Raw genomic sequence first — 20568 nt, forward strand, 5'->3', positions numbered from 1 at the left:
TACACATGGCTCTAAAACTACCTTAAGCCATCCTACTCCGTTATCCCAACATTATGCACAACCGCATTGATAAAAGGGGCAGTGGCTTGCCACTGTATTTATGGAATCAATAACCTCATTAAATCAGAGAAAGTCTCTAGACCAGATTTAAAATCTGTCTCCGTCGGGAAGAATTCTAGTTTCACCTTTTTGCTTCAACTTCCTTCTCCCCTACACTAGATACTTTTTTAAGACTTCGTGTCACCAAAACCTTTGTATCCTTGGTGACATGAACATCTGGTTCTACAGACCTAATATGCCATATCCCAGAACCATCCTTACAAGTCTTGACAACCTCAACCTATGTGAACTCGCTCTTTATCCCACCTGCGTTGCAGGACACACCTTAGATGTCATCTTTGCAATCCAGAAATAATCTCCTTTCAAGGGACTACTCCAGTCGGTTGGACTGATCATCACCTAGTTTCCTTCCAGCACAAGACTCAACAACGAACTTCAGCCAAACTAAACCTACATGCAACTATCTACTGACCTTGAAACAAACTGAACATGGAAGATCTAGAAACTCTAATCCAGAACAAGAAGCAGTAAACTTTATAGAGAAGCTCTATGGTTGGCCCCATGTAGCTTTTGATGTATTGATCCCTCAGAAAACATCAATACAGTGCAAAAGAAAAACCTGCATGGATAAATACAGAATTAACAAGCATTTACAATGCAACGGTTTCGCCTTCGGAAAAGTTAGAGCTTTTGGTATTGTATATGACAAACTTTTTATTTGTGTTGGTTTTGAAAACAGATAAATAAATAGCATTGCCAATAGCTTACTCTGTCGCAAATGCGAGGCGTATTGCATTTGCACACACACACCCACACAAGAGCCCCCCCACACACCACACAAGAGCCCCCCACACACCACACAAGAGCCCCCCACACACCACACAAGAGCCCCCCACACCACACAAGAGCCCCCCCACACCACACAAGAGCCCCCCACACAAGAGCACCCCCCACACGCAAGAGCCCCCCAAGCACCACGCAAGAGCCCCACGCACACACCCACACGCAAAGAGCCCCCCCCACACACCCACACGCAAAGAGCCCCCCCCCACACACCCACACGCAAAGAGCCCCCCCCACACACACGCAAAGAGCCCCCCCACACACACGCAAAGAGCCCCCCCACATACACGCAAAGAGCCCCCCCACATACACGCAAAGAGCCCCCCACATACACGCAAAGAGCCCCCCACATACACCCACACGCAAAGAGCCCCCCCACACACGCAAAGAGCCCCCCCCACACACACATGCAAAGAGCCCCCCCACATACACGCAAAGAGCCCCCCACATACACGCAAAAAGCCCCCCACATACACGCAAAGAGCCCCCCACATACACGCAAAGAGCCCCACACAGAGGTCAGGGGTGGCACAGAAGCAGAGTTTCACCAGCTGAGGCTCGCATGAAGCCTCTAGCACAGCCTCAGAAACTGGAATGTTTGAAATACCTGTTGATAGCTAATAAAGGTGCCATCAGGGTATGCCATTCCGAAGGAGGGAAGCTGCAATTGCGTTTGCACACTGGCCTCTGATACCTCTGTGCGTGTCTGAGAATCTGTACAGAAGGGGCAAATAGGTGCTCCAGTTGTGCAATTATGCAAGAAATCGTCAGAAGCATGGCATGATCTTGCATAAAGCCAGTGACGCAAGATAATCGACACACAGGAAATGACAATAATAAGCAGTTACATATGCAAAAGAAGGGCAAATGAGAGATCACTCAAAAAAGATAAGACACCAGTAGCAGAGGGTGCTCACGTTGCTGATATGCACACCGGAAAATATGGACAGCGAGGGTGATTTGCTTACACGCAGTATGTGCCCGTATCGGTCAGAAAGGAATACACAGTGCTCGTGGTAACCAAGCACAAAAGAGAGCAGAATATACTGCTCACATGCAGAGATGCACACATGACAACACAAGAAAGAAGGGAAGGGTGCTACTACGCAGCCATGTACACAGGAGAGAGAAATGCATATAGGGCTCTTGCAGTGTAATGCACATAGGAGATACAAAAACATGACATGGTTCTTACATGAGACAAAACAGAAATGCAGGATACAATTTCATATTTATCCATTGAGCGGGTACAAAGAGGAAACTGCTCACTTTACTCTTCAGTTCGTCCTCCATAGAGAAATACACAAACCGAATGCAGGCATTGACCGGCGCGTCAATGAGGCGAACAATATCCAGTCTGACTTGATATTGAGAGGACACCATGCCGATGAAGATCTGACCATTTAGTGCCATTCGGGAATCCTCATGTGCCTCTCCAATGCCATCTGGGGATATTTTCAAAGACCAGCAACGTCATATGGAGACTTTTCAGGAACAAGCACCTACGAGGACACAGGGGGCGGGAGAGGACACGGACGGCGGGAGGGGGCGGGAGAGGGCGGGAGAGGACAAGGACGGCAGGAGGGGGCGGGAGTGGACACGGACGGCGGGAGGGGGCGGGAGTGGACACGGACGGGCATTTCAAAGACCAGCAACGTCATATGGAGACTTTTCAGGAACAAGCACCTACGAGGACACAGGGGGCGGGAGAGGACACGGACGGCGGGAGGGGGCGGGAGAGGGCGGGAGAGGACAAGGACGGCGGGAGGGGGCGGGAGTGGACACGGACGGCGGGAGGGGGCGGGAGTGGACACGGACGGCGGGAGGGGGCGGGAGAGGACACGGACGGCGGGAAACGTGCACAGGACAGCGAGGGGGGGCGGAAAGGCACACGGAGGGGGCGGGAATGGACAGACTTTCAGTGAAAGGGGAGGGAACGGGAAAAAACGTAACTCCGCCCTGGGAAAAAATCTCGGGAACGCCCCCGAATCTGGTCCGGCCTTGACGGACAGATCTCTGTTCCAATGGCTAGCCTCCATTTATGGAGCTAGCCAATGGGACAGGGGGGCGTATTCCAGAGTCCTTACTGAAATCAAGAGATTTCTCTGGAGGCGGAGCTAAGAGCTCCGCCCTCCAGCGAAACCTAAAAAGGATGAAATGACAAATTGCAATGCTTTAACGGATCTGGCACTAATCGAAGAACTCTTGTGACAAAATGCACCTTCATAGATAAAACTGAATGTATAAGTCATTGTAAGAAAACACTTTGTTGGAAAACAGATGTGAAGAATAGTCCACCCTCAAGAGCAAGAGAGGAAGGTGTCGCCTGCCACAAGATACTAGTAGAGCGTGATTGCGTCTCTAATGGATAAAAGGAGGAATTCACTTTGTTCAGGGGAGAAACGGATACATAGCCAATTTACCAACATACATAGATAAACAAGATATCAGATAACGGAGGATTTGGAAATAATAACATAATCCAAATAAGGATACAATACAAAAGGATTTTATTGTTCAGTAATAATGATAAATCTTTTGAATTTCTTCTTGTGAACAATGGAGCAAAAAAGGAGGCAATATACCGAATATACAATAGGCGTACAAAACAAATAAGCCTGAAATCATAAGAGTATTTAGGCCAACAAGCTAAATTTCCCTATCCACACAATAGAGCTCTGTAAAATAGAACAAACAACATAGAGCAAAAACATGAACATATACTTCCAACAATCTTGCCATTCATACACTCCACATTCTCACAAATGTCAAGTAAAACCGATTATGTACAAGTACAAAGAATATATATAAAAGTCAGAAACCAAATACAGATAGAGGGAAGGCAGCAGTGCATCCAAATGGTGCTCTCAACAGTATGTCGCCCAATGGTTTCTGTCTTACACGGTGCCGATGCACGTTTTGGTGTTGGGCTAACAAGTAGCCGTCACCTTCATCAGGGCACTGGTAACTTTGAGACCTGGGGGGAGCACTAGGGTGGGGAGGGGAAAGTAGATACTGACACGGACTGGGTGCCAAATATGCCTTCCTTAACCCCTTCCGGGCTGATGACTAGCTCAGCTCGTCATGAGCGTAACCTGCCGTACGCTCATGACGAGCTGAGCTCGTCATGTAACGCGGTAATTTTCAAATTGCCGCGTACAGCGGGAAAATGCACCGCATCGATGCGGTTAAAAACAGCAGCTCCATAAAAGTAGTGGTCCAGAAACACGCGGGTCCTCAATGGTTCCTAAGCAGGCAAGAAGCAGTATTGAATGTCGGTCATGGATAACTTAATGGTGAAACATAAAAAAGGAGGTCCAGAATGAAGGTGCCTAAATTCGGGAAAATCTTAAAGAATGATTCCAAATGAGGATTTAAGGGGGCCCGGATAGGCCGAGGACTACCGGCAGAAAGCGCTCCACCAATATCACGTCTCTAGTCAACGTCAAAATAGCCAAACTGCTCCTGTATGAGCAATACTAGTAAAACTGGGATCGTCACAGCGCTGGCTTCGCCGGGACTCGGCGGGCGCCAAAAACGGTCACGAAGAACAAGGGGGGACAGCGTCCTCCTCCGTGAACAGCTGCAAGAAGCCGGTGTCCTGGGCTTCCCTAACTGAGATGTGAGCCCTGGTCAATTAGCAACCACAATGCTTGTCAGGGGGAGGCACACGCCAACCCTAAATTAACCTGTGCTTAACCCTCTGGTAACTTGGTACTGAGCAGTCTGGCTTAACTTAGAGGCAATGTGTAAAGTAGGTATGCAATACTTCAAACCGTAATAAAGTGCAAACGCCTGACAAAAATGATCCACCACCAAGTTAGGAAAATAGAACTTTCTTTAATAAATAGAACAAGACCAAAATGTCAAAAAATAATCAGTGAAACCGGAGATAGGCAATTTTAAAAATTGTATTGCAAAATAGTGCCACACAGCTCCAACTGTGGATATCTGGTCGCGGTGGACCAGGACAAAATCAAAGTTCAGGCTGACCACGACGGAGCGCAGGCTGCCTACAGGGACCCAGTTAGGTCTGCTAAACAGAGTACCTTGGATCCTGATTTGTAGAACATTGCAAGGATCCGCATCAGGGATGCATCATGCAGTTAAAGCGATGCGATGGTTCTGAGATACTGCAAGGCTGCAGTGCAAGATCCTGTGTCATCATTGAGGATCCCATCGACGAGGGCTTGCGTTGCGAACGCCGGTGTAGAGGATGCATCGCACAGTCGAAGCTGTGCATCTGTTCCGAGGAGCTGCGAGGATGCGATGTGGAATCCAGCGTCATTGTCGAGGCTGACTTCGAGGATTACAAAGTACTGTGTCAAGGATGCGTCGCCCAGCAGCAGTTCAGATGGGATGTGATGCAAGTTTTTGCAACTGGTCAAATCCATGCAGCAGAGGCAATGTGTCGGTTGTTCTCCGGTTTGCTCCACACAGCAGAGGAGATGCCTGTTCTGCTGGATCCACAGAGGCTGACAGAGCACCTTAAGCCCCATTCCAAGGATCCATGACTGGGGTGGCACAAGTTGGCAGGGCAGATGGCACAGTCCAGGTGCAGGGGAACAGTTGTTGGACACCTGTTGTGTCCGTGAGGCTTCTAATAAGGATTCCAGCCAACTAGCCCTTGGAGTCACTCTGGGATCTGGGTTCAAGAGATGCAGGTCTAGTCCTTCTCACCCAGGCAACAGGGCAGCACAGCAGGGCAGCAGTTCCGGCTGAGTGGTAGTCCTTTCAGCAGCACAGCAGTCCTTCTTGACAGAGTACCCACAGGTCCAGAAGTACACTGAAGAGGTAGTGTCTGAGGTCAAGTATATATACCCAGTTGTGCCTTTGAAGTTGTGAGAAGCTTTTAGAGATAGGCCTTTGAAGTGCACAGATACCCTCCCTCCCCTGGCTCCAGACTAACAGGGGTATGTATCTGTTTGAGTTGCGGCAGAACACACCCTATTCAAGTGTAAGTGAGGCTGGGTCCAGCTCCTTCTCCCATCCTGCCAGTGATGGCCCATCCAGGCACACCTAAGCTTCCCATTGTGTGTGGCTGTCTATAAGGAATACACAAAGCCCAACGGTCACCTACACCCAGTCATGTGACCCAGAGACAGGCTGCAGGCACCAAATGGCTAAGGCAGGAAAATGCCAACTTTCTTAAAGTTGGCATTTTCCTGCCTTAGCCATTTTGAGAATTGTAATTTAAAATCCGAATTCCCCATTAGTTAGGGGTTTTCATTACAATTCCAAAGAGCCCAAACATGGACTGTTTACCTCTTCATATTTGCAAATTACTCATATAAAATCTAACAAGGTAACTCTAGTGTTATCCAATGGGAGAGGTAGGCCTTGCAGCAGTGAAAAACTTCTAAAGTCGTTTTTCGCTGCAATGTATAACTTAAAAGTATATGTCCAACATTTTAAATATACTGTACTCTGCCCTCTTAGCTGTCCAGAACCATCTATCGGCTTGACTTATATGTATTAAAAAGGAATGTTTGAGCCGGGCAAAAGGTTTATTTTGCCAGGTTGAAATGGCAGTTTAAAACTGCACACACACACAGGCAGTAATGGCTGGCCTGATGCATGTTTAAAGGGCTACTTAAGTGGGTGACACAATCAGTGCTGCAGGCCCACTAGTAGCATTTAATTTACAGGCCTTGGGTACAGGTAGTGCCACTTTACTATTGACTTACAGGTATTTTAAATGTGCCAATTAGGTGTAAGCCAATCTTACAACTGTTTAAACAGAGAGCACAAGGCAGGTCCTCTCTTCACCTTGGCAGACTTTCTAGGCCCTTCAACAAGAATATCTAAGGCGGTATGAAACCTTGAAATTACCATGGACTTCAGACTACCTGTAAATGCTCACATGGATAAACTATGCAATCACCTTTCTTTTCTTTTTTTTTAACTGTGAAAACACTTTGACGCATCGTTCCATACCTAGGATTCCCTCATAAGGTTGAAGCCGCAATATCCCATATCCTGTCGAAGTTTGAATATGCTAATGGCATATATCAAGGCTCACCTTTACCAATCATGAGGACATGAGAGAATCCAAGCCTCTTCTGCCATACTACTCCTACATGTAAATGCACAAGCCCATATATCACCCTCCTTGAAGGCCCTTCAATTACTAGAAGATCCACTTTCAAGTTATGTATCACCCACAAGGCAATACTGACCAAAGTCTCTATATACATCCGACCAAGGTACCTATGCTCTAGATCAGAACCTCTTCTGATAATTCCAGCTTGGAAGAACAACAAATGTTGGTGAAATATCCTCTGTACAAACAGCCAAAACTGTATAACTTCTCTACAAGCTAAGATAAGGGACTAGCGAGAACCATATAACCTTCTGAAAACTGGTTAAAACATATGTGACTTTGTGTGTGTACTATATAATATTTTATAAAATTCACACTATGAACCACACCAGTTTTCTGCCACCCACCTTTTCCTTGCACTCCCAGGTCTTTGTCCAAACCTTTGTTTTCTCTCAATTGCGACACTCCTAATGCTTTGAAGCCTTCAATGGACATTTTATTAACAACATTTCTAGCTTCTCTTAATTTGTTTTGTCCAGCCAACTAACATTTGACTCAAGTTGTTCACTAACTATCAAACGCAAGAACACTAAAAGTAACCTAGTCACTTTACTTACCTAAAAGAATTAGACAATCTAAATCCCCAACTTACTTTCACTAACTTTGCATCGAGTTACAGTTTACTCGAGAACCCAAAGCGCTTCCATGCCTCGCCAGGGTAGTAAGCGGAACGTAAATGTTATTACTATTTTAGATTTTTTAGCTACTACTGCTTTCTTAATGCTGCAGATTTTGGCAAATTCTACAATTGTATAATGTTTGAACCAATTTGAGTCCATGATGATGCATACAGAAGTATAACTTCTACTTTTTGTCTTGTCGTTTTGGAGGTTGAGGACCTAATACAGATTGCTGATAACCAGGAAAGAGGCATACAGCAAAAACTAGCATTTCAAGTAGTGTGCCAAACTCTTGTCCAAGGCTGCAGCAGTGCCTTTTCTGAAGCCAGTCATTCGCAAGCTGTGCAGAGAATTTTCAGTCTACTGGAACGGAAAGTCAAAAAGCTGGAAACTGTCGATTCAGCTGAGGTAATTCCACTTGTGTCTTAAATTTTTTTGGATTCTATTTTCTTTTGCTACTATTCTTTTACGTTCTCTAAACTTTGCCCTGCTTCTGCGGTAAAGATGGCTTCCTTTGTGCTGTCCCTGTGGAGAAAGGAAAGAGAGCCCTATTTGAAGTCAGGTTATGTGACATGATCAAGGTCCATATTGAAATGGTTTCGTACTTGTAGGAGTAGTTTTGCAGCTTGAAGAATTTTCAGCATTCAGATGCTGTGGATTATTCGTCCTCTAGTGGTTGGGTCCAGAATTCTCCTTTATACTAGTAGTCCTTCCTGTGTGTGTTTTTTTTCGTTGTTTTTTTGGGCCAAGACTGTCCCACCATTTGGTGCTTAATCCAGCCTCTCTTTATGTCATACAACCTCCCCGGAAGCTTTCACATGTGGTCGCCATCTTCAGATTCTTTTTAATTTTTTATTATTGCTCCTTCATCTTCTAGAGAGGTGGGTGGGGCTGCATGTGACTCGAGAAATTTTGCTAGCTACAAAACTTTTACTGCAGGTAAGAAACCATTTAGTTTTGCTGTGTGAATCTTTTCTGGATTCACATGCTGTGCATTCATTTTTTTTTTATAGCATTTTCTTATCCTTGTAGTTGGGTTAAAGATGATTTTAAACTTGTAAATACATGGTTTAATACTGTTTGACCCACTTGGGTTTCCTTGTTCATTTGTATGTCTATGTGAAGGAAGTGCTCGCGCAGGCGAGAGTGCGTTTGTCCGTGGTTCAGAAATGACCCCTGGAATTCCACACGCTGGTGCGTGTGTTTTTACTTCTGTGGCCTGCTATTGGCCTTTACCTGCGTGTTCATTTTTAAAATAGCACACAATAGGCCAAAGGCGGGCGCATTGCTCTGCCCATGGCCTATTGGTGTCTATTACTCTCATTCCTGCCATATGGTTTCAATTATCGTGCCCAGACGCGGGTGCGATAATTGAAACCATATGGCGTGTGCGCGCACCACTCGTGGCTTTGTTTTTCCCAAAAGCGATCGCTTTCAGTTTCGCGATCGCCTTCATCCTTCCTCCCTTTATTTCCCAGCGTGCACTCTGTGGACATGAATGAGGCCGCGTGCTCTCATGCACATTCGTGTACCACACGTTTGTATGCATGTTGGCCGGTCACCGGTTCACCCAGGGCACCTCTGGGCTTGTTATGAAGACAACAGACACTGCGGCATTTACTGCTGAGTACAGGGCACTGGGAGCCAGCGTCAAGGCGCTGATTTTACCCCAGGCCGTTGAATGGTTGCCCGTGGAGTTAAGGTTAGTGTGCACTTTCTTGTTTTGTAGCTGCTGAAGCCTGTTTACTAAAGTTGCATTACTTATTTATTTTGCGCCCTGACAAACTCCTCATTTCTGTTTGCAGAGTCCCTCCCTGTGAGCTGCACTTGCGTTCCTGCGGCTACACCGCGTTGGGTCTAAATTCCTCTCAGTTATTACTTTGTGGCCAGGGCTACACGTTCCTGTCCTGAACGCACGTTTTGGCCGAGCCGCCACCTTGGCCATCTGAGGAGCGCTTGCCCCGTCTGCCCCTGTTGGAGGGGAGCTGCGGGAGCCCCAGTCCATCCCCACTAAATGACCTGGAAGGTGCCCGGAGAGGTGAGCTTTGTGGTGCGCTGGGGCGGCAAACGCCTTCTTAACCCACGCTTTGCAGCCCCATGCACAGCCCTGGAAACAGGCCAGCCTCCCTTCACCTCACACGGGCTGCGCTTTACCGCTCACAGGGCTCGCTACCCCCTTCACCAAACACAGGACTTACTGTACATTTTATTGCCACACAGTGGGCCCCCGTACCACGCACACCTTGACTTCACCATACACGGGCCCCACTTACTGCTCGCAGGGCTCTGTAGATTTCTCCTCTAAACACTGGATTCACTATAAAATGTATTACCTCCCACGGGTCCCTACATGTCTTTACTTCACACGGGGTTCACTGTGTATTTTATTTCCTACTTTACCTAGTACCTTAGCAAAGTTGCCAGCAAGAAAATGGCCTGTTTCACTATTGTTCGAGGTGTATTACCAGGATATCAATGGACCCTATGCACTGGGCCTTGGTGCACTGTACCACACACGAGCTCCCTATACTTGCCACACTTTAACCGTTCACGGGGCTCTGCGCCTTTACCGCGCGCAGGGTCTTTCCCTTCTTTACCACAGTTGCGTCCCTCCTTACCGCTCGCCGTGCCTTTACCGTGTTTACCACACGCGTGCCCCTCTTTACCGCTTGCGAGGGCACTTTGCTCTTTTTTACCACAGGTGGCCTCTCTTTACCTCACACATAGCTCCACACCTGTCTTTGCTACACTCTGGGTCCCTTCTACCTACAGACACTTTACCCTCGTTCACCTCTCGCTTTACCAGACTCCGGGCTCTCTAGTCTCCCTTTCATTGCCACAGGCCTGGCTCACTTTACCACGCACACAGGGCTCTTTACCATAAGAAGGGGTCGGTACCTCGCTTTACCACATTCCAGACTCTGTGTATCCTGCAACATCACAGACAGGACCCTTTTAGCTCAGTTGCTGTGTTATCACAAACACGTTCTTACCGCTCCAGTGCCCTCATTACACAAACATGACCCCCCCCCTTCATTATTTGCAGGGCTCCCTCTGGTACTCGTTACCGTATTTGTGATATTACAACATACTGGATTATTTTACCAGCGTGCCCACATCACGCATGGGTAAAGTTACACCTACTCCCTCTCACAGCTTTACCATACTTAGGGTTACACTCCCATCCCACACTCCAGCCTTTCTTTGGTACTCTGTCACACTCAGGGCTTTTTATAACTCTGTACCACACTTGCTAGTTCTTCACTAATCCCAGAAACACGCAGTGCTCTCTTACACACCGGGCAGCACCCCAGGGGAGTATTTCTTCAGTGTTCGTCGCACGGCCCTTTACGTCCCCTAATAAATTCTTCACTACTCTTTTTCAGTCGTAGACCTCTCTTACACACTTTGCACCGACTCAATCATTTATTCAGTACAATTAGCCACAAGCCCAGCTTTTTACGTCTCCTTATCACACTCAAATGCTCTTTCCTCCTTTTTTATCACACGCAGGGCTATGCCACCACACGTAAGATTTTTTATAGCAATCCTAGGCACACGCACAGCTTTTTTACATCTCTTTAATACACTATTCTCTTGATACAACGCTTACTATCCCTTGAGGCGTCAAAACGCTTTGTCAGCTTTGAAAGACATGCGTTGCCTGCTTGTAATTGCGTTTTTTGTATAGACACAAACCACTGCTGGGGACGGCCCGTGAGAGATGCCTGCTCAGTTCTGCGGCGAGGGGCAGCTTTCATTCGCAGCACTGTTTCAAGGTTTGTTTACCCCCAAAGTGTTTGAAAGGAACGTCAACATTTGTTAAACCACATTTCATGCAAATGAGACTTAATAAATCACCACAACGTGCTAGTTGGGTATTAGAGTTTAGCAGGGCTAATTGTAGTCAATAGGGCCGAGATGTCCTTTGCCATAAGCTGCTGGTTGGAGTTTAGTTAGAGGACATGTCCGCCCCAGCCATGGGTAATTGCTTTATTGCTCACAAACCTATTACCCAGTTAGAACATTTGCGCTAATGTGAATCTGCAGCACTACATGCCACAAATAGATGCCCACAGGGTAAGTAACATTTTCCTTTCTTCATGTTACATTCTCTTAATTTATTAGCACTCCCGATGACAGCTCACTGAGTTCTGATTGTTGGCTTATTCTTACTGCTTGTAGCAAGCTGACGGTCAATGCCAGACCTGTTGGCTTTGCCAATGCTTGTTTCAATTGCTAACTTTTTATTTTCCCTATTTAAATAGTGTGCTATTTAATCAGTGAGTGAAAGGACATGTAACCTGTTTCATAAGGTGATGCTGCTTGCAAGTGAGCACTCTAGTAGATATGCAACCTCCTGATCGCAAAGAAAGGATGCTTGGAGGTTAGCTCTGTTTCTCCAGTGTGAAGTCTCAAGCACCAATTTCAGATTTTGCTTCAGAATTCCAGACCAACACAGTTGGCTGTCACTGAGTGTGCATTTATAAGTGCGATTTGAGAAGACGACATCCATAAGGTTACACTTCTGGGCGTCTGTAACTTTCATAGTGGAAACAAGTGACGGGCAGTCCACTTTGTGCCATTTAGGACTCCAGTATGTTTAGGTCGAGACTGGGCAGCGTTGCTCTGCGAGGCATGCTGTATTCAGGTAGGGACTTTGAGCTTCGCACACTCTCGACCATGATTTTCATTGACTTGCGTCATTGCGACTGTAAACTGTGGCTGTTCATTGGTCAATAGGCTTAGTAGTTCCTCCTTAGTACCGCCTTGTCTCATTTGGTAACCTCCCATGCCGACACCCCCTCTTACTTGTGTTGTTGTTCTGTAGGCTTTAATTGCAGCCTCTGAGCACTATTTTCTCAAATAGCAGGCTGGACATGCTCTCTCCTAACCCTTTAAAAACAAATTTATAGCACGGGCAGCGAATGCTTTTGCAATGCAATAGGTCTCGCGTTGGCAAGAGTTTAAGCTATTGGCATTGTAAATAACAATGCCTTTTATTTATCGGTTTAAAAAACAACACATAAATAAAAGGCATTGTCATTTACAATGCCAGTAGCTCAAACTCTCGTAAATGCGAAACCTATTGCATTGTAAATGCTTTTTTGATGCAGAAGTCTCCCCACTTTTTGCCTGGTATTTGATGCAACTTTGACTGAAGTTCCTGCTAACCAGGTCCCAAGTGACAGTGTTCCTTCCCCAAAACAAGAAAACTGGTCACTTGATAATCAAGTGACCAGGCATTTAGTACCTCTGTAATCCCTAGTAAGTGAAACCTAAGGCATAGGTCCAAAAGAGGGTCGCTAAGAGCTGCGGCATATCTTGTACGACTCTAAGGGACCCAGCATCAAACTCATACAGACTGCCACTGCAGGCTGCATGACAAGGTGCTCTAAAAATTGAAAACACAACATAACACACATTTGTGCCATGTCCCCGAACACTGCATGTAATATTTGTAAGTCACCTCTACAGCCGGGGCGTTATGTTATATGTGAGGACATATCTGCATGAGCAAATATGCCCCTGTGGTGGCTAATTCAATGACCAAAATGAGTTTCCCAGCTGCCTAATGGCTTCACTGAAACCTATCATGTTTGGTATCAAACACTGATATTAATAAACCCACACTAATTCCAGTGATGGATTTATTAATACATGCACCCAGAGGGTACCTTAGAGCTACCTCCTGTACCCTACTAGCCTTCTAGTGTGCAGGCTGTCTGGTCTTGTTCAGCCTGCCACCACTTGTTTCTGACCTCCTAGGAGCTGAGAGCAGCACTGTCAGAGGTAGGAAACCATGCCTGCTACGGAGAGAGGAATTCTCACCTCCCCCCTCAAGGAAGGTTGGTAAATCAGCATATCAAGGCAGAAGGCTTCAAAGGTCTCTGCTGCCTTTGATATTCAACCAAAGGCTTACTCAGACAGAGGAGATGCCACCCTCTGACCTGAGCCTGTCTGGCTTCAGGACAGGCGGGAAAATTAGCTATGCAGGAGGCGGTTTGAACTTGCAGGCTGGACACAACTCTAGGGTGAACAAGCCTGAAGTGAACACCAATTTAGAAATTCCACCATCATGTGTGTGGTGGAATTAGGGACTCTGGGACAGGGTGATGCCACTCCCTAAAGGAAGTGGTGATCTAGGGAGTGTAGTGAGCTTTGGGGTAAATAACCCATTGGCTACTACCCCTCACTCCCCTTAATACCTCTAAATTAAGTATTTAGGGGACCCCCTGCTAACAGGACTTCAGAGTTCGATGAACAAAAAGAAATGGACAAAGAAGAAGACTGATGAACCAAGGAGTTCGACTGAGTTGGCGTCCATTCTGCCTGCTGCACCCGACCCTCGTGGAGATACCGGCTCATCCTACCACTGTGCAGACTCCAAGAATCCCGGAGGGCTGTGCCATTGCTTCGCTAATTGCCAAAGAAACTCCTTGGAGTAGAGGAGCTACTCCCCTGAAGCCACAGTCACCAAAGAAGCAATGCCCGGTACACCGAACTTTAGCCTGCGGGGACTGCCGACGAAGCAGCCGCCCAGCAAGCGGTAGCAGTGTTCCTACAGGTCAGATCCGTCCTCCCTTCAAGGGTTCAGATACCAGGACTGACCAGAGCTTCACAGTACCAGTACCTGAAGGGTACTGGACCCCTTGCAGCAGTCAAGGCTTGTTGTGTTTAGTCCGGACACTAACGCTGAGGAAAACTGACCTGCACGTCTAGGGACTACAGAGAGTGGCCCAGCTGTCAGGTTTGACCCTCTGCAGCGGAAACAAGAGTGAGACGGCGACCGACACCTCAAAGCACCTCTGCACCGGTGCCCCAGAGCCTGAGTCCAAGGGAGGTGACTGTTCCAATGTTGTACCAGACCCACAAAAGCCAAACCAGACTGGACCTCCAGTCGCTGCGTGCAGCCTCTTTCTGCAGGTCTCCTCCAACCAATAGAGACTCCAGCACCGAACGTGATGCCAAAAGACACCACTGCACCTCAGCCCCACAGCTGAAGGAGAAGTGGAATAAAGGTGTCCACACGTGCCCGAGCATCTCAAGGGTCGAGCCCCCCTATAGGTTCCCCTCAACTGGCCTCCCAGTCCCTGCTTGCAGCCTCTTTGTAACTGGACTTTTCCCTATTGAAGTGAATGGGACACCGGACGGGTTTAAAACACCACTGCACCCCGACGCCCCAGAGCATCCTGAGGAGACCTTTTAGTGTGGCCTCGGACCTTGCCCCATACTCACCTTAAGTCCCGTAGAACATTCCGTAAGTCACTGTTAAGTGCCCGAATGCAGTACATGTTTTTCTCTTATAGGATAACAATACTGCACCCAAAAATTGCACTCAAGTTTTGAAATTTTTAAAAATTCATAACTCTGAAAGTACTCACCTGATTCCGATGATCTTGGTATCGAAATTCATATAAAAGTATGTGTTATTTTCATAAATTGGTGTCCGGTTTCTTTTTCAAATGTGTCTCACTTACTGCCTTTGTGTGTTCAAAAAATGCTTAGCACTACCCTCTGATATGCCCAACTGCTCCCCCTCACTACCACAAAAGAGAACATTTGGGGTGTCATTTGAGCCCATGTAATTCCTTTGTGGCTTGCCTTGACTCTTTGCACAGTGAATCTCTTTTTGGTCCACTATATAAAGAGCCAGCTTCCTACACTATGCAATAGTGCATTGTGAAAGTGTGCACTGATAAATAGTAGCTGCCCTGCAAATGTCCTGTAATGTTATATTTACATGAAAGGCTATCATTGCTCTTTTTTTACAAGTAGAGTGTGTCCTTGGTTTGGTTCGTAGATGTATTCCTGCTATCGTGAGACACACTTTGATTGTATGTGATCCATTTAAAAATGGTATTTCTTTGTCACTGGTTTCCTTTTATATTGTCTGCCAGTGACGCAAACAGTTGGTTTCCCCTCTTGATTATTCTAACTATCTCCATATAGTTAAATATCGTTGTTCTGGCATCCATGTGTAGTGCTCTTTCCGCCTGAGTTTTTAGGTTCTTTGAAGAAACTTGGTATTTGAATTGATAGGTTTGTAAGAAAAAAACAAGCATTGGAAATGCAATAGGTCTCGCAATAGATAAGTTTGAGTTTTGGATATGTAAAATGTCAAAGTTATTTTGTTTTGTGTGAGTGGCGTTGCGCGGGTGAGTGGCGTTGCGTGGGTGAGTGGTGTTGCGTGGGTGAATGGCCTTGCGTATGTGAGTTGATTTTGTTTTGTGTGAGTGGCGTTGCGTGGGTGAGTTGCGTTGCGTGGGTGAGTGGCGTTGCGTGGGTGAGTGGCCTTGCGTGTCTGAAAGTGGTGCTGTGTGGGTGAAAGTGGCACTGCGTGAACGTGAGTGGTTTTGCGTGAGTGAGTGGCGTTGCGTGGGTGAGTGGGGTTGCATGTGTGAGTGGTGTTGCGTGGGTGAGTGGTGTTGCGTGGGTGAGTGGTGTTGCGTGGGTGAGTGGTGTTGCGTGGGTGAGTGGCGTTGCGTGGGTGAGTGGTGTTGCGTGTGTGAGTTGCGTTGCGTGTGTGAGTGGCATTGCGTGGGTGAGTGTGGCGTTGCATGGGTGATAGTGGGCTTGCGTGGGTGTGAGTGGCGTTGCGTGTCTGAAAGTGGTGCTGTGTGGGTGAAAGTGGCACTGCGTGGGTGTGAGTGGCTTTGAGTGAGTGGCGTTGCGTGGGTGAGTGGCGTTGCGTGGGTGAGTGTTGTTGCGTGGGTGAGTGTTGTTGCGTGGGTGAGTGTTGTTGCGTGGGTGAGTGTTGTTGCGTGGGTGAGTGTTGTTGCGTGGGTGAGTGGCGTTGCGTGGGTGAGTGGCGTTGCGTGGGTGAGTGGCGTTGCGTGGGTGAGTGGCGTTGCGTGGGTGAGTGGTGCGTGGGTGAGTGGCGTTGCGTGTGTGAGTTGCGTTGCGTGTGTGAGTGGCATTGCATGGGTGAGTGTGGCGTTGCGTGTGTGAGAGTGGGCTTGCGTGGGTGTCAGTGGCGTTGTGTGTCTGAAAGTGGTGCTGTGTGGGTAAAAGTGGCACTGCGTGGGTGTGAGTGGATTTGCGTGAGTGAGTGGCGTTGCATGTGAGTGGTGTTGCGTGGGTGAGTGACGTTGCATGTGTGAGTGGCGTTGCGTGGATGAGTGGCGTTGAGTGGATGAGTGACGTTGCGTGGATGAGTGGCGTTGCGTGGATGAGTGGCGTTGCGTGGATGAGTGGCGTTGCGTGGATGAGTGGCGTTGCGTGGATGAGTGGCGTTGCGTGGATGAGTGGCGTTGCGTGGATGAGTGGCGTTGCGTGGATGAGTGGCGTTGCGTGGATGAGTGGCGTTGCGTGGATGAGTGGCGTTGCGTGGATGAGTGGCGTTGCGTGGGTGAGTGGCGTTGCGTGGGTGAGTTGTGTTGCGTGTGTGAGTGGCGTTGCGTGGGTGAGTGTGGCATTGCGTGTGTGATAGTGGGCTTGCATGGGTGTGAGTGGCGTTGCGTGTCTGAAAGTGGTGCTGTGTGGGTGAAAGTGGCACTGCGTGGGTGGGAGTGGCTTTGCGTGAGTGAGTGGCTTTGCGTGAGTGAGTGGCGTTGCGTGGGTGAGAGGCGTTGCATGTGTGAGTGGTGTTGCGTGGATGAGTGGCGTTGCATGGATGAGTGGCGTTGCGTGTGTGAGTGGTGTTGCGTGAGTGAGTTGCGTTGCGTGTGTGAGTGATGTTGCTTGGGTGAGTGGCGTTGCGTGGGTGAGTGTGGTGTTGCGTGGGTGATAGTGGGCTTGCGTGGGTGTGAGTGGGCTTGCGTGGGTGTGAGTGGGCTTGCGTGGGTGTGAGTGGCGTTGCGTGTCTGAAAGTGGTGCTGTGTGGGTGAAAGTGGCACTGCGTGGATGTGAGTGGCTTTGCGTGAGTGAGTGGTGTTGCTTGGGTGAGTGGCGTTGCGTGGGTGAGTGGTGTTGCGTGTGTGTGGTGTTGCGTGTGTGTGGGGTTGCGTGTGTGTGGGGGGGTTGGGTGTGTGGGGGGGTTGTGTTTGTCGGGGGGGTTGTGTGTGTGGGGGGTGTGTGTGTGTGGGGAGTTGAATTATTATTTACCTTGCAACCGAGCAGCTTCTGTTCACAAGCTTGAAAGCAGCAGTTACATAAATCGAGAGCTGCAGCATGCCCATGGCTCGCCAGTGCATGTTGCAAATGAAACAAAGCATAATGTATTCGGATCGCATTACAAAGAAAGCCGCATGTAAAATCCAGACCCTCTCTTGCCACAGTGTATTAAGGCAGCACACAGAGAGGGAAAGGGGAATATTTTAACCTCCTCTGGGCTCATGGAAGAAAAAAAATGGGAATCAAAAGGCGCGTGTCCCATGACATACAAGCCATTTCGTGTGAAAATGCATCAGCTAAAAGGCAGGGCGCTGACAGAAACACGAACTTGCCAACAAACACGAGCCTGCCAACCAAATGTAAATATTCTGCGTGCAGTGGAGCGCAAAGAGCAGCACGAGTCTCTAATGTAAAATAAATACGCTGTGAGTAGTGAAGCGTGAAGGAGACCTCGAGCCTTCAATCTGAAAGGGAAAAGGCGCGAGGATCAAAAAGCGACGAATATCTCAGGCTGGAAACACATTAAATATTAGTGACAGGAGGGGAGCTCGAGCCTACTAATTAAATATAACAAAGTGTTTAGGGAGTCACGGCCTGCGCCCGTGAATAAGTGATGGTGGGGGGGGGGGGCGGGGAGCAGAGCCTTTGATGTGGCCTGGCGCAGGAGAAATGCTGCTGCTGCTATTTAAATATAAAAAGTGTTTAGGGAGTCACGGCTGCCGAGAGTAACATGGCAGTGCTGGGAGGGGGGCTGCGCACCAACTGAAGTGCTCTGGTTGCACGGCCTGCGGCCGTGTGAAGTGATAAGCCTTTGAAGTATGTCACGGCGCCTGAGGGGAGAGCAGAGAGAAGAGAAGGCTCATGATGTGCGAGCGAGTGGGAGGGAACAGCAGGGGGCGGAGAAGCAGATTGCCTTCAAGGCAGGAGGCAGGCAGAAGGCTCGGGCAAGCTCGTGCACGAGAGCACATGCACTCGTGAAAAACCTCTTTTTTGGGCTCTTGGTGAAACTCTTGGTTTCACTGCTATAGACTCGTCCTATTCCATTCCTGCGGAATGGAAATAGGCCGAGACCTAATGATATAACCTTTGGTAGAAAGTGAGGGTCTATCCTCCTCAAAAAATATCCTTTCTGTGTATTTGCATGTATGGAGTTTGGATTGTGAGCGCTTATTATTGACTTGCGAAGAGATGTCTTTGCGATAAGGAAAGGTGTTTTCATTGTGATAATTTTTAAGGATGCCTTGTGAAGTGGGTTAAAGGGTTTCCTCTTTAGTTGTGTTAACACTAAGTCAATTACCACGTTGGAGCTGGCAACCATCTTGGAGGTGCTAATCTTTTTGCTTCCTCCAGGAATCTTTTGGTTACCGGGGTTGTGAAGAAACTATTTCCTGTTCAACCTCTTGTGTAGGCCATTATTGCTGCCAAATGCGCCTTCAATAAAGCATAATTCAGTTTGCAGTCTGTGTAAGGTATCATAGGGCTGTTGTATCCTTTGTATTGTCTTGTAGTAAGCCAAATTTTTGACACCGCATTGAGAATCTTTCACACATAGCTGTATAGCATTTTCTTGTTGTTGGTCTTCTTGCTGCCCTGAGAACCGCCATTGTGTTCTCTGGGAGAACTAGAAGTCCAAACTATGTCCTCAGGCGCCAAGCTGCTTGCCTCAGTGTTTTTCGCTCTGGATGGAGAACTCTCCCCCCTTGCATGGAGAGTAGATGATTTGCCGACCCAATATCCTCTTTATGTTGTCTTGGGTTATTTCTATCAGGTTCGAGAACGAAATTGTCTCTCCCACTGTGACGTGATGAATATTCGTGTCAATAGTGATTGTTTGCATTTGTTGGTTACCTTGTGTTACAGCGGGATCGCGGTAAAAGCGTAAGCAAATCTCTCTGACCTGTCTATCGACAGAGCATTCCCAGGGCCACTGGAAATAGGTGGCTGGGAAGGGCCAAATTATGCTGCAGGGTTGAGTAAATTATGCGGCAAGAAAAGGCGAATTATGTGGCGTAATCCGGTACATTTTTTACTAGCATTACTTCATTATTTACACTTGATGGTGCTGTCTGGGCATTGGTTACACCTCATTAGTACAAGTTTAATTCCCAAATATAGTAATAAGCAAAAGAAAGGTGATCAGTCAACCTTTGCACAAGGTGTTCCACTGCATGACAGCATGTGCCTCTGCGCTTTTAGTAACTTTTAAACAGTTTAATGCTAACAGATGAGTTTTTATGGCCTTGCGGAAAGCAGCATAATTTAGAATGCTTCTGATGTTGACCGGAAGGGAGTTCCAGAGTTTGGGAGCTAAATGTCCGAAAGAGCGTCCTCCGGATCTGGCTCTCTTAACCCGTGGGATGGCCACCAGATGCTGGCTGAAAGAGTGCAGGCGACGGGTGGGAGTATAAGGTGTGAGAAGGTCTGCTAGGATTTCAAGGGATTGAGCGTTTAGGATTCGGTGTACAATGCAAAGCGCTTTAAAAAGAACATGCTTCTCCATTGTAAGCCAATTAAGTCTATTAATGAACTCCAAAGTGTGACAGGTCCTAGGGAGCCCAAACAGTAGTCGGACGGCCACATTCTGTATTCTTTGGAGGCACTGTGTATCTGCACTGTTACCATCTAAGTACAGAGCACTCGCTTAATCCAACCTAGATTGATTGGTGGCCTGAATGATAACCTGCCAAGTATTAGCCTCAAAGAAGCCCAGCAAAGGCTTGGGACCACGAAGGAGCTCGAAACAGACTCCTACCACTACCTTAGTTTGGGGCTGGAAGGAGAGTGCTGTGTCCATCCAAACGCCCAGATTTTTTTCAGTCTGCTTGGGTTTAGTTTAGTTTTTCCCCACCAGCAGTATTTCGATTTGGTGGCGTTTAGTTGGATGCA

At 47.7% G+C, this 20568-nt stretch overlaps 1 protein-coding gene across 1 annotated transcript in view; it reads left to right on the forward strand.

Moving 5' to 3' along the window:
* The window catches only part of HEATR1 (HEAT repeat containing 1), a 412033-nt gene that overhangs the window by 180912 nt on the left and 210553 nt on the right, over positions 1-20568 (forward strand). Inside the window, exon 17 of the mRNA XM_078648603.1 lies at positions 7837-8034. Within this exon, the coding sequence (XP_078504729.1) occupies positions 7837-8034 (198 nt within the window). The remainder of the gene's footprint in view (positions 1-7836; positions 8035-20568) is intronic.

The sequence above is a fragment of the Lissotriton helveticus genome, chromosome 6, assembly GCF_964261635.1.
Source record: "Lissotriton helveticus chromosome 6, aLisHel1.1, whole genome shotgun sequence".
NCBI lineage: Eukaryota > Metazoa > Chordata > Amphibia > Caudata > Salamandridae > Lissotriton > Lissotriton helveticus.